General features: G+C 38.0%; 1 protein-coding gene across 1 annotated transcript; it reads left to right on the top strand.

Moving 5' to 3' along the window:
- The first annotated feature begins 16,800 nt into the window (after positions 1-16,800).
- Positions 16,801-18,256, top strand: LOC145074114 (peroxidase N1-like). The gene is made up of 3 exons (XM_079020535.1): positions 16,801-17,256; positions 17,374-17,539; positions 17,633-18,256. The coding sequence occupies exons 1-3, from the start codon at positions 16,855-16,857 to the stop codon at positions 18,049-18,051; spliced, it is 987 nt and encodes a 328-aa protein (XP_078876661.1). The 5' UTR covers positions 16,801-16,854; the 3' UTR covers positions 18,052-18,256.
- Positions 18,257-25,592: the final 7,336 nt, after the last annotated feature.

The raw sequence follows: 25,592 nt of genomic DNA, 5'->3' as shown, positions 1-25,592 counted from the left end.
CGAGTCTATACGTATCCACTGATTCCCTGGGATCCTCTCTCGACACATCGAGTATTTTCCTAACTCGACGAGTTCCACCTGGCATGAGTTGCGGGGCCACCACGACTCAACTCGCCCAGTCTCAAGAACAACTCGGTGAGTTCCAGCTTGACTCAGTCCACCTGTCAACCCTCTCTGACTCTCCCTGACTCACTGAGTCAACCCCTTAACTCGGCAAGACCACTCGCTGAGTGGTTATGGACAATCTTCATGCTACTCGCCGAGTCTGTTCTTCAGACTCGGTGAGTCTATGCCATGCATAAACTCAAACTCACTCCTGAGGTCAGATCCGTTCCAATAACTCATAGATCCAGTCCTTCCAAGCACATACATCACGTAAAGTTACTATCTTGGTGCTCATGCAAAGGTTCAAAGGCCTTATTTGATGATATGGTCTCTAGAATGTTATTCTAAGCTCATGGCCTCCGTTAACACTCATAAAGCTTGAGGGAAAAGGGTCTCTGGACCTCTTTGGGCCCAGATCTAAAGCACCAACACGTGAGGAGGCCAATTGCTCCATGGATCATTCCACAAAGAAACCCTAACTTTAACATTTACACCAAGGACTGAGAAAGGAACGAATGGTTACCTCAAATGAAGTCTCTGAGCTCAAGAATCACAGGATTAGCACCTTCTTTGGTCTCCTCTTGCCTTGATCCTCTTTTATATGCAAAAACACCCACAAATAGTCAAGGATCTTCCTCTTCTCTCTCACAACATGCTCAAAGACTCTTTAGGGTTCTCTCTGGGGTTGGTGGCCGCAAATGACGGCCATAAGCCCCTTTAAATAGGTCTCATACCCTGGAAATTAGGGTTTCATTAAACAGCGTGGACTCGCCGAGTCCAGACGCGAACCCGTGCCCAAGCCGCGATCATACTCGGCGAGTTTGAACTCCAACTCGCCGAGTCTCCTCACAAATCACCAAAATTATAAGAATAATTAATACCTGGGAATCCGAGCTGTTACACGTCTTTTGTTATGACAGAGCCTTCCTTTACACGCATTTGCGTGTCGTCTGAGTGTTTTACGACACACATTGCATGTCGTAAAACGGTGTTTTTGTAGTAGTGCATCATACATACGAAATGTACATAAAATAAACAGGAAAATGCATACAAACTTTACGTTGAAATGTAAGATACTTGAAATTATATAAAAACATACATAAAAATAAGTAATTAAGATTATTTTTGAGTTAAAGAATGGAAGCTAAAATAATCAAAAGGATATTATATGTTTTTAACGGTAAAAAACCTATTATATGTAACCTGATGCATACATAGAAAACATATATATAAAAATAAGTAGAAAATGTAAAAACAATTTACATCAAAACGAAGACAAACTCGATTTTATACCGACACACACATAGAAATTAAAGTGAGTTTTTAAAAAATAAATAAATAAATAACATACAAAATTTCTAATTTACGTTGAATGAAAGCAAATTATATGTAACCTGACTCATATATAGGAGATGTACACATAAATACCCACGAAAAAGTAAATAACATTAATGTCGAAACATAGGAAAACTCAAATTTAAACCAAAAGTGTTAACTATAGAAATATCCTATTATATATATATATATATATATATATATATATATATATATATTACCTAGGTAAATACAAAAATTTAAGAAATCAAAGGATAAAAATGATATTTTAAGAAGTTTTAAGTTTGGGATCAATATTCATTAATAAATGTAACTTTTTTTTTGTCACTTGTCAAATTTTAATTAAATTTGACAAATTTCATTTTATGGTTATTTTAAATTACTATTTTTTCGTATGTTATTTTATAAACTTTTTCTTTTTTATTAAATTACATATAATATTTTAATGTAACAGTTGTAATAAAAATATTAATAAATTGATATAAATTTTAAAATTTCCCAAAATTAAAGTTAATTAATTAGTTTCTTTTAATTATTTAAATTATTTGTTTAAATCTAAAAGATAACAAACATTTCGATAATAATAATTCATTATTTATTCTTATTTTCTTCTCGATATGCTCAATGTATTTAACTGCAAATTCTGACAGAATAAGGAACTAGCATCAACCTATTGTTATGAAAATGACATCCAACCCAATCTAAATTGAGTTATACAGTTCTGAAAGGAATAAGGAACAAAATGAAGTAAAAACATTAAAGATTTTTAACTATTTTTTCATTGAGGTATTTTATCGAACACATGGAGGCCATGACAGAATGTTGTTTGTAAACAAAAATTGCAAATATGGTAATGGATCATAACTCATAAGACATACATTGATGGATAAAAATGAGGAATACTAGGCAGATTACAACTTATACTGATGTACACTGGTTTGCTTTCTTTCAACGCAATTGAAATTGCAGTGTCAATTTGTTCATGTGCATCTTCCAAGTTATTCACTACTTCCTGTTGTTTCATTCATCATAAATCCATCAATATCATATAACAAGATCATATAAAAATCATTGTTACTTAATTTCAAAATTGATGAAATACAAAAGCCTTGGAAATTAAAACCAGCATACCTGAGAGATCATCGTCTCCCTGGCGAACGTCTCTGTTTGATGTACCGTCGGTGGTCGGCGCCATCGCTGACGAAAGGGCCCAGCTCCACCCATTCTGTTCTCCAATCCATAAAGTTGGTTGTTCTACGATGCTGTGGGGTGGTGCTACTGCTCTGGTGGTGTCGAAACTGATTTAGGAGGGGATAAGGGTTTCTGGGTCTATGAAGAGAGAACGATGATTTTTAAAGAAGTAGTGGGAATCGGTGGTGGTGTTATATGAAACTGATAACCTAAATTAGTGGGATATTGATTATTTATTTTCTTTTACCATAATTAATTATAGTGTAGATTACACTTATACCCTTTTATTATTTATTAGTGATTTAATTATTTCTGAATTCTCATTGGTGCATTTAGGGACACAATACTTGCTAAAAACATTTGAACCTAGCTCTCTCTCTCTCTATAAATATATATATATATATATATATATATATATATATATATATATATATATATTAACATCTTACTTATACCAAATACACAAATTTCGCATTCATATATCACATATACAACAAACACATATGCATTCACATACGTACATAATAACATCCTACTTATACCAAATACACATATACTTTCACATATATAGATAATAGCATCCCACTTATACCAAATACACATATTTTAGATTCATATACAACATATACACCAAACACACATACATTCACATATATACACCAAATTTTCATACATTCAAATACATATATCAAATATTCACATAATTTATACAACTACGCATATTTTGCATTTACAATCAAATTTCAAAATAAATAAAAGTAAATAGAACCTGTGGTTGTGGAAATCAAAGAAATGGTGCAGTGGTGGCGGTAGTCGGCGGTGGTGGTCGGGAAAGTTAATTAAGAGCTGAAAATTAAAATATTTTGCAATTAATCACTTAAGTAAGCTACAAATCGATGTTACATGACAATAGGAAAAGAAATCTTTTGCTGGAAATACCTATTGTCACCAGAATCTTGTGCATGTCGCCAGAAATTGAAGAGCCTCGCCGGTCAATCTCAACTTTGACCGTCGGTATCTTCTATTATGTGGCCAACATCCTTAACCTCGGTTTTGCTGGATGGGTGCATTTGTGAATCAACGAAGAATATGAAAGGAAAAAATCATAGCAGCAGCTCAAGATGGAAGCGAACAGAGAAAAGGAAAAAGGTGTTGATTTCTTTGGTTAACTGAGTCCACCTTTAGCGGCGAATCCTTTACCAGTGACAATTTGGGCTTTAGCGGCGACTTCTGTTAATAGCGGCGACACATAGGAGGGAATCAATGATGCGTCATTTATTCGACAATTTGCGGCGACTCGGTTAGGTCTTTAGTGAGGACTTTTGTCACCAGTATTGCTTTTGTGAATTCCTCGAGTACCCTAGCCTTTGGAGTAGAAACATGATCAGACGGTCTTAATTTACCAGAAAGTTAAAGTGTGGATCCGTGTCATGGACTATTACGGCGACACCTACCTTTAGCGGCGACATATCACATTGTCGCCGCTAAAGGTAGGTGTCGCCGCCATTGCTGTCGCCCATATATCTGAAAACATAGTAAGCTCACCTTACCCGAAATTCAAACTAAAAAATATATATTATCTTTACTTAGAAAAACACTGTGATGCAGATTTTCGTGGCAGGTGATTGAGTGATAACAGATCCTCTTTGCAAGCCTTTTAGCATGGGGAGAAACTGTGACAACCCGATATTTCAACTCTTTGTAATGACCTAAAAAGTCAAGTATTGTAACCACTTTTGAGTTAATAAAATTAACTTTGATATTAAAATGTCCAAAATGTTTCTATTTAAATTCCTTCTATGTTTAAATGTCATTAAACCATGATCGTACGTAAAAAGAACGCCCAAATCCGACTTCGTATATTCAAGTTATGATTTTTCCAAGTTCGGCTTAGCAGCAGACAACTAAAAACTCGAATCGGAGATCGAGCGACTTTTGGCCGGAATGACCTAAACGAGAATGGAAGGTCTCGACAATGGTATTTCAGCGGTGAAAAGTCTAGCAAAAACCAACGTCAGATAAAGAAGTTATGAATTTTTAAAGAAATTCCTTAATTACGTCATTTTATAAATAAATAATAAAAATAATTTCGGAATTTGCCAACAGAGTCTAAACGAAAGTTGTAGAGCGTAGTCTCACCTACGCGTGGATATAAAGACCGTCGAAAAAGGAGTTCGTATGAAGAAGATATGATTTTTTGAAGTTTATGAAATAAATTATATATAAATTTAATTCAAAAATCCGGTAATATCCGAAGGAGGAGTCAGCGTCCTCATCCGAGTTACGCGTTGCGTAACCCCGTACGCCCCGCGTACCCGAGGGCCTTGGTCTCGGTCCGTCCACGTCGCCCCTATGCGAAGCTACCCCCTTTCCGTCCCATCTGAAGGTGAGGCAGTCGAGGACTCGGTCATGCATGACATACGCGTACGCACTGCGTACGAGCGTACGCCCCGCGTACCGAGGCTTCTCAGAGCCCCTATAAATAGAGATGCGAGGGTTCCCGAAAATTCACCCCATTTCTCTCATTTCTCTCTCGATCTTGCCTCGATTTCCGTGCCCGTTCAAACCCGAAGCCCTGGTCATTTTGCTCAAGTCCCGAAGGTCGATTTTACTCCCGAGAATCCCGAGAAAAATCCATTTCCCGAGACGAAACTCTGCCCGGTTTCCATCTCGCTATCTTCAAACTTTCAAGTGAGTTGATACCCCTTAATTAACCTTTTAAATATTCTATAAATGCTTTTATATGCTTTCAAGGGGGGGGGGATACAAGTAAAACACACGAGTATTATCGTGTGTTACATAAAGAATTATTTTATATGCTTTTATATATCCAAATCACATGTGATTTATAAACATTATAGGGAACTTTCATATATAAAATATGTTACAATAGCATTCTATCTTTTGAAATATAAATTGTTCAAATGCATGTATAAACTAAACATTTTCTTAGATTATATGTATCTTTGTCTATCTTAGGCTCTACAAAAATCTATGCTTTCATAACAAATGATTCCTTTTCTAGGTATTTCTAAACTAACGAGACACACTTTTAAAACTAAATAGGTATAGTTTTACGAACAAATTTCTAACTCTTACGTAATAGAAACACGAATTTCAAGAAGTCACTTTCATATACAAGAACAAACGAACACTTTAACACGTACATCTATTTTTATACCACGGTTTTTGTGAGACACTAACTTCACGTACGTTCGAGTACACATTTCAAGTCCTGTATTATATACCAGAATCCCTTGGAGGGGGAGCATGGTGTTTGTGTATAGATCTATACGGGCTTGACAACCCGCGCCCTGACTGTTAGCTACAGTACACCATTTGGGGTGACAAACGTCATAACATTCCAACGCTTGAAGAACATTGTGTATAGGCATTCCGAGTCAATAGTATGGTTATAAAACTCACATGGGGTATTAAAAATGCATTGATTTACAAGGTTTTCAAACACATTGGTTATTTTACACTTACATACATTTTAGAAACACACATTGGTCTTGAGAGAAGGCTACTTTTATACTAGTAGAAAATATAGGATTTTCTAAACACAAACAAACAAGGACAAAACATTTCATTTCATACGAACTTTGTCATTTAAATACTTATGAAACTCACCAGCTTAAATGCTGATCTACTCTTTCAAAATTACTTGTATGTCCCAGGAACTCAGTAATTTCAGGTATCATTATGCTTTTGATGAAGGGATGTTGCGGCGCCAGTTAAATCTCATATTTTGACATCATATTGTAATTGGTTTTGAACATGTAACTTTTGAAAAATGTAAACTTTCAATTATATATATGATGGTTGTATTGCTTTCTTTACTATGTATTCATGTGTTACGTTACCACATGAAGTCATCCGCCCCTGAACGTTTCCGCCGTTCAGGTTTGTGGGTGTGACAGATTGCTATCAGAGCAATGTTTATAGTGAACTAAGTATGTCGAACCACATAAGATATACAAACTATAAATGCTTAAGGGAATAAGACTCTCTGACAAAACAATTTTTCTTCTTACGCTTAAGCAGCGTTACGTTTAACTTAAATTGATAGTTCATTTAAGTACAATTACATGCATGCAACAAATTATTTTCATGATATATAACTATACAACAAGTATTTAGACAAGTTGACACTACGATTAAGACTCGATATATGTAATCAAATTTTGGACAAATATAGCGTGATCAACTATATTTGCCTGAGATCGGACCAATATATATCGAGGATTGCTCGTAGTAAGCAACAAGTCAAAACATACCAAACCATTACTAGAATCAAACACAAGAATTTAAATACTATAGTTGTATTTGCTACCTAAACTAGTTGAAATTACATGTTTTGCATGTTTCAACTTTATTCAATTCTTATAACCCTATTTCTCGTACAGTCAAATGGCTGGATTTCACCACCCTGGCGACCCCTACTTTCCCAACCAAGGCAACGGAGGATGTGTCGAAGATGATCCCGAAGAGGACGAGGAACCCATAGAAGTGGATGATGACTCTGGTACCAACTCAGAGCCGGAAGTGATCGATCCACCACCCGTTCAACCTCCCGTCTTTGTAAGGAACTTTCAAGGACCGACTCCCGTCTGGAGAAGTCACCTCCATCATTGGAGCCAACAACAAGGCATACGCCCTCCCTACGACATGTGTCGGGAATTCTATGATGTCCGCGGTGGAGGTTCGGCTGATCGGGCACTCCCAGTAATGGTGGGCAAACTAGCAAATCAGTCCTATCAGTCCGGAGTTCAAGCTAGCCGACTCCAGGATGTCAACGTGGAAGTACAGGTTCACACTTCTGACATCCGTAGGTTGGACAAGATACAAGACAATGCTCAACTCCAAACCGAGGCATTCCAAGCACAAATGATTGCAGCCCTCGTTGAACTGAGGGAACAACAAGCTGCTTTTGATAGGCGTCTAATGGAGTCAAAGCAATCAGATGCAGAGTCAAGCTCCAAGCGCAACCTACGTCGCAAGTAGTGCTTGTCAAAGACTCAAATTTTGTTATAGCTTAGGAACTCGGCTAAAAGTCTTTAAATTTCTCAAACTTTGTAATCGGAGACCCTTATAGGGGTCAAATTTTCATGATCGTTGTATCAACTTTTATATTAATATAAGTGACACTATTATTACTACGTTGAGTATTTCGTTCAAACCTTGAAAAGTCTTCGAGAAACCAAATACTTGTTTCATACTTTCAGTCTTACAAATAACTTTCATTCTTCTATTTTAAGACTCATACTAGCATCTGTTGTTGAACTATAGCAATTTAGTTCATGAGACACATACATTTTCTATTCTATGGAATTCTTATCTTTACCTTTTCGACTTATAGTTGAAGGATGCCTCCGCGTAGGAATCCAAGGCGAAGCAACGGTGGGGAAGCACCTATACCACCACCACCTCCACCACCTCAATTTGATGCTATTATGTTCCAAGCAGCAGTCACCGCAGCGGTAGCAGCTGCCATGTCACAGATCAATAACTCGAGTACTAATGGCGCGAGATCTGGCACACACCCATCCAACCATGGCGAGAGTCATGGACTACCCCAAGAATGCACCTATAAGGACTTTACTAATGCCAAGCCCCGGATGTTTTATGGAACTGGTGGTGTGATAGCCCTGAGGCAGTGGATTGAAAGGATGGAGTCAGTCTTTGAAATCTGCTCTTGTCCCGAGCACATCAAAGTCAAATTTGCAACTTTCACCCTTATTGATAGAGCTTTAACTTGGTGGAATGGCCACGTTAAAGTACTTACCCTAATAGTGGCAAACTCCATAAGCTGGGAGAGCCTAAAAGCCATGATGATGAGAGAATAGTGCCCACGGGGAGAGATTCAAAAGCTCGAACACGAACTATGGACTCTCGAAATGGTTGGTACCGACATCGCTACTTATACCAACAGGTTCTGCGATCTGGCAATCCTTTGCCCAGATATGATTGCTCCTGAGAGCAAGAAGATAGAGAGATACATTTGGGGGATGTCTCCCCAAATTAGGTCCAGCGTGTTAGCTTCAAAACCTGACACCTTTGAAAGTGCCAAGGAACTGGCACAATCTCTTGTTGATTATGGAGGTCATCAGAACTCAACCGTTTCTGCACCAGAACCACAGAAAGGAAACAACAACAACAACAACAACAACAACAGCAACAACAACAACAACAACAACAACAACAACAACAATAGCAAGAAGAGGGTATGGAATAAAGGGAAGGGTGGGTCTTCCCAAGAATCCGCAAAGAAACAACTGGTTTCAGTGAATGCTGCCACTGTACTTACTACAACTCCTACAAATACCTACCCAACAAAGCCTTATGTAGGTAACCTTCCAAAGTGCACCAAATGCACTTACCACCACCATGGACCTTGTCGGGAAATGAAGTGCGCCAACTGCAACAGAAAGGGACACACAGCCCGTTTCTGCAAAGACCCCGCAAAGCCGATCACTCAAGTTCCCAGTGTGGGTGTAGGGCAGACTTGCTACAGTTGTGGCGAGGTGGGCCACTACAAGAGGAACTGCCCTAAGGTAGCAGGCACCGGCGGTGTGGGACGAGTTTTGGCAATAGGCCACGACGAAGCTGTAGCTGACCCAACTATAGTTGCTGGTATGTTCTTTCTTGATAATTCATATGCATGCATATTATTCGATAGTGGAGCGGAGAGAAGCTTCGTGAGTCAAAACTTTCTTCACTTACTTAAACATCAACCTAGCAAGTTAGAAAAATCATTAACTGTAGAGATGGCCAGTGGAAAAACAGAAAACACTAACTGCATATACATGGATTGTACGTTAACCTTAGACGGACATTCTTTCCCAATCAACCTCATGTCGGTCCAAATTAAAAGTTTCGACGTCATAGTCGGCATGGATTGGTTATGTCTTTCTCGCGTCAACATCCTGTGCTTTGAAAAAGCAGTTCGTCTTAGCCTTCCTAACGACGAAACATTAGTGATTTACGGCGACAAATCATGTAAAAACCTTCGTATCATTTCGTGCATCCAAGCTCGAAAGTGTTTACGGAAGGATTGTCGAGCATTCCTAGCACACATCGTCGATACGAGTCAGGAACTGAAGGACATCAAGAACATTCCAGAAGTACGCGACTTTCCCGATATCTTTCCAGAAGAACTACCGGGATTACCACCACAACGCCAAGTCGAGTTTAGAATCGACTTAGTTCCAGGGGCTACCCCAGTAGCGAAGTCGCCTTATCGCCTAGCACCAGCAGAGATCCAAGAACTTTCCAGTTAGCTTTACGAACTCCTTCAAAAAGGATTCATTAGACCAAGTTTCTCACCTTGGGGAGCACCGATCCTGTTTGTAAAGAAGAAAGACGGATCGTTCCGCATGTGCATCGACTACAAAGTACTGAACAAGCTTACTGTCAAAAATCGCTATCCTCTACCCCGTATTGACGACCTATTTGATCAACTTTAAGGAGGAAACTACTTCTCGAAGATAGATCTACGATTCGGATATGACCAATTACGAGTGCTAGAAGGGGATATTCCCAAGACAACATTCCGAACTCGTTATGGACACTACAAATTTCTAGTGATGCCGTTCGGATTAACCAACACACCAGCAGTATTTATGGACCTAATGAATAGGGTGTATGTCCCTTCTTAGATCAGTTCGTCATCGTCTTCAGCGATGACATACTTATCTACTCCCGAAGTAAGGAAGAGCATAGTCAACACTTACGAAAAGTCTTAGAAACATTGTGATCGGAGAAGCTCTATGCGAAGTTCTCTAAATGCGAATTTTGGATTCGAAGAGTCGAATTTTTGGGCCACGTTGTTAGCGAGAAGGGGATACACGTGGACCCCTCCAAAATTAAGGCCATTGAGAACTGGTCGGCACCAAAGACACCTACAGAGATTCGTCAATTTCTAGGTCTCGCCGGCTACTATCGCAGATTCATAAAGAACTTCTCTAGCATTGCGAAACCTCTTACTACATTAACCCAGAAAGGCGTGGCCTTTGACTGGGAAGCGAAACAAGAGAAGGCGTTCCAAACGCTGAAACAGGCATTGTGCACCACACCGATACTATCCCTCCCCGAAGGGATAGAAGATTTCGTAGTGTATTGCGATGCCTCAAACCAAGGATTTGGTTGCGTTCTTATGTAGAAAGGGAAGGTTATTACTTATGCCTCCCGATAGCTTAAGACACACGAAGTGAACTATACGACCCACGATCTTGAGTTCGGAGCAGTGGTATTTGCTCTGAAGATCTAGAGACACTACTTATACGGAACAAAGAGTACTATTTTCACCGATCACAAGACGATGGGTTGAGTTACTAAATGACTACGAATGCGAAATTCGTTATCATCCTGGCAAGGCCAACGTGGTAGCTGACGCCCTCAGTCGAAAGGAATACACTGGTCGGAGGGTCAAATCTCTAACTATGACTATCCATTCCCACTTATCCACACAAATTAAGGAGACACAAATGGAAGCTTTGCAACCTGAAAATGTGGCGGGTGAATCCCTGCGAGGAATGGAAAAGAATCTAGAAGTCAAGGGTGGCGAAGCCTATTATCTCATGGACCGAATCTGGACACTGAAACATGGTGGTTTCAGAGACGTAGTCTTGACCGAAGCACAAAACACAAGATATTCCGTTCACCCAGGTTCAAATATAATGTATCTGGATCTTAAGAAACTGTACTGGTGGCCTAACATGAAAGCAGAAATTGCTACCTTTGTAAGTAAATGCCTTACTTGCGCTAAGGTTAAGGTCGAGTATCTGAAACCGTCAGGATTACTACAACAACCAGAGATACCAGAATGGAAATGGGAGCGGATTACTATGGACTTCATAACCAAGTTACCCAAGACGATGGGTGGACTCGATACCATATGGGTCATCGTCGACAGATTGACCAAATCCGCGCATTTCCTACCAATAAAGGAGACTGACAAAATGGAAAAGCTTACAAGAACTTACATAAAGAAAGTAGTGCGACTGCACGGTGTTCCAATATCCATTATCTCCGATAGAGATAGTAGATTCACTTCAAGATTCTGGCAGTCACTACAAAGTTCCCTGGGGACTAGGCTAGATATGAGTACAACCTACCACCCACAAATAGACGGGCAAAGTGAGAGAACGATACAAACCTTGGAAGATATGCTGAGAGCCTGTGTGATTGACTTTGGAAAGGCATGGGATATCCATTTACCCCTTGTCGAATTTTCATACAACAATAGTTATCATACAAGCATAAAGGCTGCTCCGTTTGAAGCCCTCTATGGTTGAAAGTGCAGATCCCCTCTATGCTGGACTGAAGTTGGCGATACCAAGTTAGCTAGAGGAAGAGTTCCTGAAAGCACTCTCACCGGTCCGGAAATCATATGAGAAACGACAGAGAAGATCGTTCAGATTCGTGAACGATTGAAGGCCTCCAGAGACCGACAGAAAAGCTACGCTGACCAAAGGAGGAAACCTTTGGAATTCCAGGTAGGAGACCACGTTTTATTAAAGGTCTCACCGTGGAAGGGTTTAATACGCTTTGGGAAGCGTGGGAAACTAAATCCAAGATACATAGGGCCTTTCGAGATTCTTGCTAGAATCAGCCCTGTGGCTTACAAGCTTAACCTACCGCGTGAACTTAGTAACATACATCCAACCTTCCACATCTCAAACTTGAAAAAGTGTCTGTCCGATAAGACTCTTGTTATTCCACTCGACGAGATTGAGATCAGCGAGAGCCTCAATTTTGTGGAAGAACCAGTAGAAATCATGGACCGAGAGGTCAAACAAACAAAACAAAGTCGCATACCCATCGTGAAGGTTCGCTGGAACGCCAAGCGGGGACCTGAATTCACATGGGAACGCGAAGATCAGATGAAACAAAAGTACCCTCATCTCTTTCATGTTCACTAGTATCTTTACTACTTTAAATTTCGGGACGAAATTCCTTCTAACGGGGGGGGGGGGGGGTGATGTGACAACCCGATATTTCAACTCTTTGTAATGACCTAAAAAGTCAAGTATTGTAACCACTTTTGAGTTAATAAAATTAACTTTGATATTAAAATGTCCAAAATGTTTCTATTTAAATTCCTTCTTTGTTTAAATGTCATTAAACCATGATCGTACGTAAAAAGAACGCCCAAATCCGACTTCGTATATTGAAGTTATGATTTTTCCAAGTTCGGCTTAGCAGCAGACAACTAAAAACTCGAATCGGAGATCGAGCGACTTTTGGCCGAAATGACCTAAACGAGAATCGAAGGTCTCGACAATGGTATTTGAGCGGTGAAAAGTCTGGCAAAAACCGAAGTTAGATAAAGAAGTTATGAATTTTTAAAGAAATTCCTTAATCACGTCATTTTATAAATAAATAATAAAAATAATTTCGGAATTTGCCAACGGAGTCTAAACGAAAGTTGTAGAGCGTAGTCTCACCTACGCGTGGATATAAAGACCATCGAAAACGGAGTTCGTATGAAGAAGGTATGATTTTTTGAAGTTTATTAAATAAATTATATATAAATTTAATTCAAAAATCCGGTAATATCCGAAGGAGGAGTCAGCGTCCTCATCCGAGTTACGCGCTGCATAACCCCGTACGCCCCGCGTACCCGAGGGCCTTGGTCTCGGTCCGTCCACGTCGCCCCTATGCGAAGCTACCCCGTTTCCGTCCCATCCGAAGCCGAGGCAGTCGAGGACTCGGTCATGCATGACGTACGTGTACGCGCTGCGTACGAGCGTACGCCCGGCGTACCGAGGCTTCTCAGACCCCCTATAAATAGAGATGCGAGGGTTCCCGAAAATTCACCCCATTTCTCTCATTTCTCTCTCGATCTTGCCTCGATTTCCGTGCCCGTTCAAACCCGAAGCCCTGGTCATTTTGCTCAAGTCCCGAAGGTCGATTTTACTCCCGAGATTCCCGAGAATCCCGAGAAAAATCCGTTTCCCGAGACGAAACTCTGCCCGGTTTCCATCTCGCTATCTTCAAACTTTCAAGTGAGTTGATACCCCTTAATTAACCTTTTAAATATGCTATAAATGCTTTTATATGCTTTCAAGGGGGGGGGGGGATACAAGTAAAACACACGAGTATTATCGTGTGTTACATAAAGAATTATTTTATATGCTTTTACATATCCAAATCACATGTGATTTATAAACTTTATAAGGAACTTTCATATGTAAAATATGTTACAATAGCATTCTATCTTTTGAAATATAAATTGTTCTAATGCATGTATAAACTAAACATTTTCTTAGATTATATGTATATTTGTCTATCTTAGGCTCTACAAAAATCTATGCTTTCATAACAAATGATTCCTTTTCTAGGTATTTCTAAACAAACGAGACACACTTTTAAAACTATAATAGGTATAGTTTTACGAACAAATTTCTAACTCTTACGTACTAGAAACATGAATTTCAAGAAGTCACTTTCATATACAAGAACAAACGAACACTTTAACACGTAAATCTGTTTTTATACCACAGTTTTTGTGAGACACTAACTTCACGTACGTTCGAGTACACATTTCAAGTCCTGTATTATATACCAGAATCCCTTGGAGGGGGAGCATGGTGTTTGTGTATAGATCTATACGGGCTTGACAACCCGCGCCCTGACTGTTAGCTACAGTACACCATTTGGGGTGACAAACGTCATAACATTCCAATGCCATAAGAACGTTGTGTATAGGCATTTCGAGTCAATAGTATGGTTATAAAACTCACATGGGGTATTAAAAATGCACTTATTTACAAGGTTTTCAAACACATTGGTTATTTTACACTTACATACATTTTAGAAACAAACATTGGTCTTGAGAGAATGCTACTTTTATACTAGTAGAAAATATAGGATTTTCTAAACACAAACAAACAAGGACAAAACATTTCATTTCATACGAACTTTGTCATTTAAATACTTATGAAACTCACCAGCTTAAATGCTGATCTACTCTTTCAAAATTACTTGTATGTCCCAGGAACTCAGTAATTTCAGGTATCATTATGCTTTTGATGAAGGGATGCTGCGGCGCCAGTTAAATCTCATATTTTGACATCATATTGTAATTGGTTTTGAACATGTAACTTTTGACAAATGTAAACTTTCAATTATATATATGATGGTTGTATCGTTTTCTTTACTATGTATTCATTTGTTACGTTACCACATGAAGTCATCCGCCCCCGAACGTTTCCGCCGTTCAGGTTTGGGGGTGTGACAGAAACTTGTGTGTATATTCAAAAAAACACATGAATGATGACCCCGAGCTTGTTGATATGAATAGAAGATCAAATACAAGAAGACTAAAAGAAATGTCTTTGCTTTAAGGTATATTTTTTTAACACATATAAATCCATTAACACTTTTTTTATTGGATCTACTTAAAATTATTGATAATATGCTTTTGTTTTCTTGAACTGATTTTAGTGCTTTGAACTGTAGGGGTAGTGGGACGGATAATTTGGAGGAATTTATGGCAAATCAAGCACTTAAAGGGATCCAACCAGTTGTACATGTTTTCTTTTTTCTATAATAAATATTAGACAATATTAGCAATGTATTACATTTACTTACTATTGGAATGATAATTTGTATTTGACATATTAGTTCAATGAATTACCTTTCATACTTATTGTATTTTATTTTGTATTATGAGACTTCTAGTGTGTTATTTAGAGTTAAAATTACTAAATCTATCAAAAGATATAATTTTTAAAACATTTAAAATTATGACATGCAAAAATGTGTGTGCTCTTTCTTTATGACGGGGACTTTAATGATACACATTGCGAGTCGTAAGGTTACGACACGCAAAGCGTGTTGTCATATTTATGACAGGGCTTTCCTTGACACACATTGTGTGTCGTAAGAGCGCGTCGTAAATAGGCGATGCGCATTTGCGTGTCGTCGTTTGTTATGATAGAGCCTTCCTTTACATGTATTTGCGTATCGTCTGAGCGTTTTACGACACACGTTGCATGTCGTAAAAGGGTGTTTTTGTAGTAGTGCATCATACATACGAAATGTACATAAAATAAACAGGAAAATGCATACAAACTTTATGTTGAATGTAAGAAACTTGAATGTATATAAAAACATACATAAAAATAAGTAATTAAGATTATTTTTGAGTTAACGAATGGAAGCTAAAATAATCAAAAGGATATTATACGTTTTTAACGGTAAAAAAACATATTATATGTAACCTGATGCATACATAGAAAACATATATATAAAAATAAGTAGAAAATGTAAAAACAATTTACATCAAAACGAAGACAAACTCGAGTTTATACCGACGCACACATAGAAAATGAAGTAAGTGTTATAAAAAAAAAAAATAAAGAAGTTTTAAGTTTGGGATCAATCTTGATTAATAAGCGAAAGTTTTTTTGTATCACTTGTCAAATTTTAATTCAATTTGACAAATTTCATTTTATTTGATGGTTATTTTAAAATATTATTTTTTTCGTATGTTATTTTATAAACTTTTTCTTTTTTATTAAATTACATATAATATTTTAATGTAATAGTTGTAATAAAAATATTAATAAATTGATATAAAATTTAACATTTCCCAAAATTAAAGTGAATTAGTTTCTTTTAATTATTTAAATTATTTGTTTAAATCTAAAAGATAACAAACATTTCGATAATAATAATTCTTTATTTATTCTTATTTTCTTGTAAAATTATACTTCTACCTTTGTATTTAATTTTTTTTTTAAATTAATTGTAATACATATGTCTTACTTCTAATGTTACTTTAATGTGTTATAATTTGCAATAACTCACGATATTAAAGACTGTTTTTATTTCAACTATGGCTATTCAAAAATGTCAAATCTTAACCTCTCACGTTATATAGTTTATAGTTTACGTACCATAGTAAAACACTAATAAATGTATATGTACGTGCTTTTTTTTGCATATTAATGTATAATCTCCTCCTATGATTATTTTATTTTATACACAAAAACATGCATGGTTAGATATAGGAGCTGTATCCATCAAAAGATTGACTCTTTCTCTATGTATCTCCTATGGTCGACTTTGTCTACTTTTATCACCTGCCGCGTCTTTGACTTTCTCTTCACTCCCCCACCTCCACTCACTATAAAATACCTTCTACCTCAAATTATCAAATACCAAATCCAATACATAACTTATTAAACAAATCATCGTAGTAAACTAGTAATGGAGGTTTTTTGTAATAACAAAATACCCCTCTTCTTTGTTGTCTTGTTAGCCACCTTGACCACCTTGGCACAAGGCCAAGGCACCCGAAATGGCTTCTACCAGACCTCATGCCCAAGAGTTGAAGCCATTGTGCAGTCTGCAGTTGCAGCAGCTGATCGGGCCAACGCAGGAGTCCCACCAGGTTTGGTTAGAATGTTTTTTCACGATTGTTTTGTTAATGGCTGTGACGCCTCTATCCTACTCAATGGTCCTTCTACGGAGAGAACTGCTCCGCCCAATTCTCTATTGAGAGGCTTCGAGATTATCGATGCTGCAAAGACGGAACTCGAAAGGGTTTGTCCTGGGGTCGTCTCCTGTGCTGATATTCTTGCACTGGCTGCCCGTGATTCTGTGCTTCTGGTAATTAATTACTTTCTCAATACGTTGTTTAAGCATTTCCAAGTCGCCAGTAGAAATATTACGTTTGTTGGGCTTAAAACTTGTTGTACTTATTCTATTTTTCCAATCGCTGTTCAGGCTGGGGGAATTGCGCGCTGGGCAGTGCCATTAGGCCGTAGAGATGGATTGGTTTCACGTGCAGCCGATACTGCAAATCTTCCTGCTTTCAATGACGCCGTTGATGTCCAAATCAGGAAGTTTGCTGAGAAAGGTCTTAACGCCCAAGATCTTGTTACCCTTTCTGGTAAGTACTTAAGCATATATAACACTTCAACCGTTGCAACACTTACTATCAATGTATTAAACTGATGCGTCTATGGGTTTTACTGATTTCCAGGAGCACACACCATTGGGACAGCAGCCTGTGCATTATTCAGCTACAGGCTATACAACTTCAACAACACCAATGGACCGGATCCATCTATTGACCAAGCATTTCTTCCCACACTACGAAACCTGTGCCCCAACGGAGGAGATGGTTCAAGGCGTGTGGCTTTAGATACAGGAAGCCAAAACAGGTTTGACAATTCATACTATGCAAACCTGAGGAACCGGAGAGGTGTACTTGAATCTGATCAAGTGCTATGGAGCAACCCAACAACACAAAGGTTAGTGCAACGGTTTCTTGGAGTTAGGGGACTCCTTGGATTGACTTTTAACGTTGAGTTTGCAAGATCAATGGTGAGGATGGGTAATATTGAGGTGAAAACTGGGACTGAAGGTGAAATTCGTCGGGTTTGTAGTGCAATTAATTGATTAATGACGGATGTTATTATCCGAATCCAAAATGGTTTGATAGGAATAAGTTTTTAGTACCTGGGAAGTTCTAAAAGATAAATCAGTACAATTAAAAAACTGTAAATTTTCCATTCTTACGTGCATGTTATTAGTTATTGTAATACACAATAGGAAAAGTTGGTAATGATATTGATAGTCCCACATGATTTTGACCCGAGACAAATTCGTCGTTTAACGCATTGACTTTATAAAGATTTCAAAAAATCATGACTATGAATTTGGATCGAATATTAAACTAAACCAAACCTTGACTTTGTATTCATATGTTGCCAATGAGTTATTCATCAAAAACGAAACTACGACTTTTCATTTGCATATCATTTTCGAAGAAGATAAAAACCAAATGTAGGCTTGTCATTTTGGAAGAAAAATACTTTTGATAGAACTTATTTTAATATAATATTTATTTTTAAGGATTAAATTATCTTTTTGTACCTTTCTGTAAGCTACAATTACTTCTAATAATTAATTTTTTTTAATTAATCATAATTTTTTTGAACAAGAATATATTTTTATTTAAAAAAGCTAGCAAAATGCTAAAGTTACAAGTAATTCTCCAAACTCATAGAGAATAACCTAATTATATTATGATTATTTATACGTTAACATGGAATGCACAATAGAAAAAACTTGATAACTATCGTTAAAAACTACTTATTTCTGTTTGTTTGGTTAAACCCCACTAACCCAACGCTATTAACATGAAACACAATTGACCCTAACCCGACTTATCCATAGCTTAATAGGGTCAGGTTTTGGGTGAAGTTTTAATTTTTTAAAAACCCGATGAACCCGAAACCCAATCGGGGTTGACCCGATTAATAGCCTAAGTGTTTATGACCCAATCCTTTATGCTTTTTGCCCTGAGACCTAATCCATATGTCATAAGCCCTAATCCATTAGTCACAAACCATGAGCGTTAAGCACAACAAGAAATATAGTTATTAGGGGCGACGCCATTAGAGACGACAGATACTATTAGGGACGACATGTGACAAGACGCGGTTTGTCGTTGCTAAAAGCTTGGAGTTGCCGCTAACGAGGCGCCTCTAATAGTCCAAGTCGGCGATCCGTGTGACTTCGCCCAGAGTGAATCGTAGCTGTTCGTTTTTTATATGATCCAACATGTAGGGTTTCTTCGTTCCAAGGCAATAGCGGCAACGGTAATAGAGACGACGTTGTCGTTGCTACTAGTCACCAAAAAAGACGCGGGATATCTTCCCTCCAATGTGTCGCCCCAATTAGTGTCTTGTTGCCGCAAATAGCGTCGCCGCTAAAGGGTACGACCGCTTTACCTCCCCATTATCTCTAAGAACAGGTTACAGCTTCACTCCAAAAATCTCTTACACGATTTCCGACGATTTTCCGGCCAAAAACACCCTGATCCTCTCGATTTGATCGGCGACCATCACCACAAACCCTTTCATTTCTCCTATCCTCTTCACTCCTCATCTCCCCCTCGTTTGGCCGGCGTTGTGATACGTGTTCCGGCAACAAACTCCAATTTTCCGGCATCTGCAGCAACAGTAGGTGCTCCCTTCCCTCATTTCTCTTTCAATTTCTTTTCTAGAATGAATTTGTGTGTTAATTTTGGATTTTGGTGTGATTTTGGTGGTTTCACAGCAACATCTCCGGTGATACCACATTTACTCCGGCGACCTCGACCACAGCACCACCACCTAAACGATTTCCAGTTTTTTTTTTTTTTTTTTTTTTTTTTTTTTTTTTTATTTTTTATTTTTTCTGTTTTTAATGTAGCTATAAGAAATGTTGGTATTTGTATGTGAAATATATATGTATATACGTATTTGTATATGACTATGTATGACTATGTATGAAAAAATGTGTGTATAAGAGTATTTGCATGTGAAATATAAATTTATATGTGTATTTTTTGTTTTACGAAATTTACATGTATATATGAAAAAATATGTGTATAAGAGTATTTGTATGTGAAATGTATGTATATGTGAAAAATCTATGTATATTGGTGTAAATATATATAAAGTCTACGATAAAATGTATGTATGTATATGAAATGTATGTATTTGTATGTGAAATGTATATGAATATGTATGAAAAAATGTATGTAATATTTTTGAATATGTATGTATATGTGTGGACATGTATGTAAAAATGTATGTATATGTTTGTATATGTATGTAAAAATGTATGTATATGTTTATATATGTATTTAAAATTGTATGTATATGTTTGTATATGTGTGTAAAAATGTTTATGTGTATTTGACGTCATAATCTGAAATGTATATGATTCTACAATTGGAAAAAAATAGAAAATATTAAATTGTACACTTGTGTTATAATTTTTCATATTATATATATATATATATATATATATATATATATATATATATATATATAATTTTTCAGGAAGTTATCTTTTTGGGTTGCATTGGTTCATTTCATGGTTGTGGTGATGGGTTATGGAGGTGATGTGGTGATGAGCCACCATGTAGCACCTGGTTCATGGTACGTATTCTTTGTAATTAACTCTTTAAATATTTGCATTTTTGGCCTTGGACTCGACGAGTTGAAGGACCAACTCGCTGAGTAGAAGCGGGATAAGACGTGGGACTTAAGTGATGGACTTGGCGAGTCAGGTCCCGGACTCGGCGAGTAGGTATTGTTCGGACAAAAACCCTAATCCGCGGGTTTGCACCCTATTTAAGCAATGTTATGATGGCCATATTGTCCCTTATGCTTCCCAAAACACTTCTCATTGAAACCCTAGCCGTTTGTGCTTTTTTGAAGATATTTTTGGTGTTCTTGTGTGGTTGTTAAGCTTGGAAGGAAAGAAGGAGCTTAGAACTTTAGTTGGGACCAGTAGATACAGGGATTTTACTTCATTTTCAGCAGCTTCAAGGTATAATGCCCCTGTCTTGACTCATCCATGTGTTTATTCATCTTTAACTTGGGATCTCTTTGGATTTCTAAGTCATAGTTCGGATTTGGAAGTGTTGAGTGGGTTTTGACTTCAGATCTGGACCTTAAGAGGGGTCTCATGGCATAAAGGTGCCAACTTTAGGGCCATGAGAGCCCCATGCACATTGTAGGACTCTTTATATGGATTTTTAAGCTAAAAACCCCATTCATGTGCATCAAGTTTGGAACTTTACGTATAAAGTGAACATTAGGAGGCCAGATCTATGGTTTTGGTGTGTTAGATCTCATTGAAATTGACTGTATGGAATTTGTCAAGATTGGACTCGGCGAGTGCATGAGCGGACTCGGTGAGTCCAAGTCAATCTTCTTGTGGATGAAGGTGAACTCGACGAGTTGTTCATACAACTCGGCGAGTCAAGGCCAGGACCTGTTTATCAGTTGAAGATGAACTCGACGAGTTGTTCATACAACTCGATGAGCCGGATGAAGATTCAGTCGATGTCCATTAGAAGGAAAACTCGTCGAGTCATCGCCTAACTCAACGAGTAGAGACGAGTGTAAGAGCAAATGGAAGGATAGGGACTCGGCGAGTTGGCAAGCCAACTCGGCAAGTCAGCTCAACTGGTAGTTGACTTTGACTATCGACTTCGTCGGAGGTAAAGTAGTCATTTTACCCTAAGGACATTTAGCAGTGTTTGATGGACTGTTTTGTGGGAATTACAGGCGGAGGATTTCTGGAGCAGCAGCAACAGATAGACAGTTCCCGCGCAGATCAGTAGCTACTTCGAGGTGAGTTACCCTCCAGTACCGGCGGGTCTACGGCCATAATGTCGGCCCATTAGTAGGAGTTGTATGATTAGATGATTGTCTATATGATATTCATCTAGGTTTGCTACTACCTGATATGTTTACGTGCTAGTGTGATATGATGCTATGTGCTAGTGACAGTAGGGGAGATAGTCCCCAGATTTCCGGTCGATAGGGCCGAAGGGGCAGTCATGCCCAGCCATGCTAGATAGATTATGTGATATGCGTTATCTGGTGGTAGTAGGGGTGAAATAGTCCCCAGTATCCGGTCGAGAGGCCCGAAGGGGAGACCAGCACCCAGATATGCTAGCCAGCATCCGGTCGAGAGGACCGAAGGGGAGGCCAGCACCTAGATATGCTAGCCAGTATCTGGTCGAGAGGACCGAAGGGGTATGTCGGGCACCCAGATATGCCTGACAATATGACACACTCCGAAAACCAAAGGCAGAAACATTTCCGGGGTTGACTCCACATTGAGTATCAAATCTAATGCACATAGTAATCAAAGTAAACAACCATTACATTACATATATTTGAAAGTTTACATTTGTTTCAAAAGTAAATTGTACAAGTGTGATACATATTATATATATGAACAAAATACGACGAGTCTTCTACACACTCCGTCTTCACCAAAAGAGATCATCGGGTACCTGTCTAATGCGGACTTGAGAATACAAGCAGTTTGAAAATCAGCATAAAGCTGGTGAGTTCATAAGATGTTTGTTTTCTGAAAAATGTACCAGTTTCCTTTAGTTTTCCGAAAAGGTTTGTTATCCAAGAAAATCCCATATTTTCTTATGTAAAACAGTTTAGTTATCTTTCATTACCAATTCAATTACGCGTTATATGTTACCCCAGGAAAATCCCATATTTTCCTAAATACAAGACCGATTGAATATCACAGAGTATAGTTTAATACACAAAACTATATATTGAAAATCATGGGATTATTATCACGAATTACATATAAAATACTTTGATATACGTGAACTGTAGATGGAAAGTAGTTTGAAAACCATGGGACTAACATCCCGTACTAGATACAAGATAGTTTGATATACATGAAAATATAGATTGAAAACCATGGGACTACCATCCCGGACTAGATATAAGATAGTTAGATATACATGAAGATATAGATTGAAAACCATGGGACTACCATCCCGGACTAGATACAGATTCAAAACCATGAGATTACCATCCCGTACAAGATATAAGTTGAAATCATGGGATTAGTATCCCGTACTAGATATAAGTTAAAAACCATGGGATTACCATCCCGTACAAGATATAAGTTGAAAACCATGGGATTACCATCCCGTACAAGATATATGTTGAAATCATGGGACTATCATCCCGTACTAGATATAAGATCAATAAACAGAAAGTAGATATGAAATCAAATCGAATCCGAAACCAAACCCAAAGCGATATCGTGAATAAACTTATATTAATAAATATTGTGAGTCGGGTAACCATGCTGATACGACAACGAGACCTCCTTGACGCTTGTCAGACGTCGGACGATATCCAGAATTTGTCACCCCAGGCGTGCCCGCCTAACTGTAGCTAGAAGTTAAGGTGTGGGATTGTCAGTCCCGAATAGATCTATTCACAAATTCCACGCTCTCCCTCCAGGAGACTCTGGTTACACTTCCGGGGAGGATTTACTAATAACCCAAAAAGGGTAATGACAAATCTCACAAACTAGTACTAAGTATGCACGAAATTCTTAAACGATATCAAACATACTAGATGATATGAAACATAATACAGTGAAAACAGTTATATACAATGAAATTATCTGGAAATATATACTAAGTGAAACAGAGATAAACTGAACCAGACATAGTTTATCTAATAACTTTATATATATATCAGTATGTGATTAAACGAGAACTAAAGAACCCCAAATTATTCCCATAATAATTTGATTAGTTAGATTATTTCCTTAACTGAAAATTATACAGTTGTAGTTGATAAATCATCCCTTATGCTCAGCATAATACATAAGGGGTAAAAATATTTATAAGTTTGCCAGATATTTATTGAAATAAATCCATCTTATGTTTTGAAAACATTTGTAATTTGCTTGTATTCCCCCCCCCCCCCCCCCCCCCCCGCCTCTGAAAACATTGAAAAACCATTGAAAAAGGGTAGGGGTATGAACTCACCGGACGAGGAACGTGTCTAATTGGATCCTAAACGTCAGTCTTGGGTTTGCAAATGCACTAGGTTCCTATGAATTATGAAAAGATACATATTTGTATCTAATTAGGACTTTAATTAATTAATTTATAGAAACAACACTTCCAGTTGCGGAAACACTCCCTTACAAGTGTTTGGAAGAACCCGGGTGGCGTTTGAAGTCACATAAGGCTTGGATATGGAGTTTACTAGTAAACTCATAGAGGAGTTTTTGGCCCCTTAACACCTCATGCATACGAGTTCACGGCCGTGAACTCATAGATGGTGTTTTTGGGTGCAAAATGGCTTCACAACATTTGGGATTATTGCTAGGCTTGGGTTTTAGGCTTTGGCGGGAATTAAAACTCACTTAGGGACCATTTATTGGAGCTTACAGCAGTAAACTTGGAGTTTACGGCTGTAAACTCCCCCACACATAGAATCCTTAATGTATTGGTCCTTAAACAATCACATGTGATTCCAATGATTTTTCCCAAGCCTTGAATGGATTTTTAGGGGACTTTTAGCATGTATTTTGGAGTTTACGGCCTATGAACCCCTTCATGGCCGTGAACTCCTTAGATGGGGGATTTAATATGTTTTAAGGTCCAAATCTTGTTTTTGTGGTCACTTCTAGAATTTATCCCAAGGCTTATGGTGTGTGTAAATGGCATTTTAACACACTAAAAGGAGTTTACACCCCATGATAATGAGTTTACGGACCATGCATTTTCTTGGGAAGTAAACCCATGTTTACTCCTCTAAATTAATGTTCAAGGTGTTCCAAGGCCAAATCCAATATTCTACAATTCATATCCAAGCTTCAATGGAGTTTTGGAAGGGTTTAAGGGCATAAAAACCCCATTTATATGAGTTTACGGCCCAAGCATGCTCTTGGGCAATAAACTCATGTTTACTCTTCAAAATCCATGTTTAAGGCATTCTAAGTCCATTCCATTAAGTCATTAGGCCATATCTAAGCTCCAAAGGTCGATTGGAAGGGTTTTTGGGCTCTAAAACCCAATTTATGTGAGTTCACGGCCTAGGACTGTTCTAGGGCCGTAAACTCATGAATATGGCCCTATTCCATTATTTGAACTCGAATTTGAAGGCCTAAGATGTTATACTAGGAGTTAGGGTAGTTACCTTGGTGATTTGGAGCTTAAATTTGATGATTTAGGACCCGTAAACCTGGTTTGAGGAAAGAGGTTAGAGAGAGAGAGTAGAGAGAGGAAGCAAAAGCTTCAAATGAAAGTTTGAACACGTTTAAATAGGTCTCAAAACTTGGACACAGTGGAATTCTACCCGATATCGGCATTAAACGGGGCTTTTGGTCGCACCCGATTAAGTTTCCGTAACCCGACGGAGACGTTTCTAAAATTTCTGAAATAAACATTTTGGGCTAATTTCATGAGTTCCTAAGGGGTTTGGACACTCATTAGATTATAATAAACATATAAGTTTAAGTAATTTATCCCAAAACGAAATCGGAACGAATTGATAAACGACGAATTTTTACGGGTAGAACGGGTTTTCGGCGATGGACAATTTCGGGTTGTTACATTATTCCCCCGTTAGAGGGAATTTCGTCCCGAA

This window comes from Lactuca serriola, chromosome 9, assembly GCF_051521515.1.
Source record: "Lactuca serriola cultivar US96UC23 chromosome 9, Lser_US96UC23_V15, whole genome shotgun sequence".
Lineage (NCBI taxonomy): Eukaryota > Viridiplantae > Streptophyta > Magnoliopsida > Asterales > Asteraceae > Lactuca > Lactuca serriola.
The sequence above is the reverse complement of the archived record's forward strand: the minus strand, read 5'-3'. Positions and strand labels throughout refer to the sequence as shown.

Excerpts from the sequence above, each read along its gene's own strand:
- LOC145074114 (XM_079020535.1), top strand. The coding sequence starts at position 16,855 with ATGGAGGTTTTTTGTAATAACAAAATACCCCTCTTCTTTGTTGTCTTG. Across the intron at positions 17,257-17,373 it reads CCCGTGATTCTGTGCTTCTG|GCTGGGGGAATTGCGCGCTG; the intron begins GTAATTAATTAC and ends ATCGCTGTTCAG. Across the intron at positions 17,540-17,632 it reads AGATCTTGTTACCCTTTCTG|GAGCACACACCATTGGGACA; the intron begins GTAAGTACTTAA and ends ACTGATTTCCAG.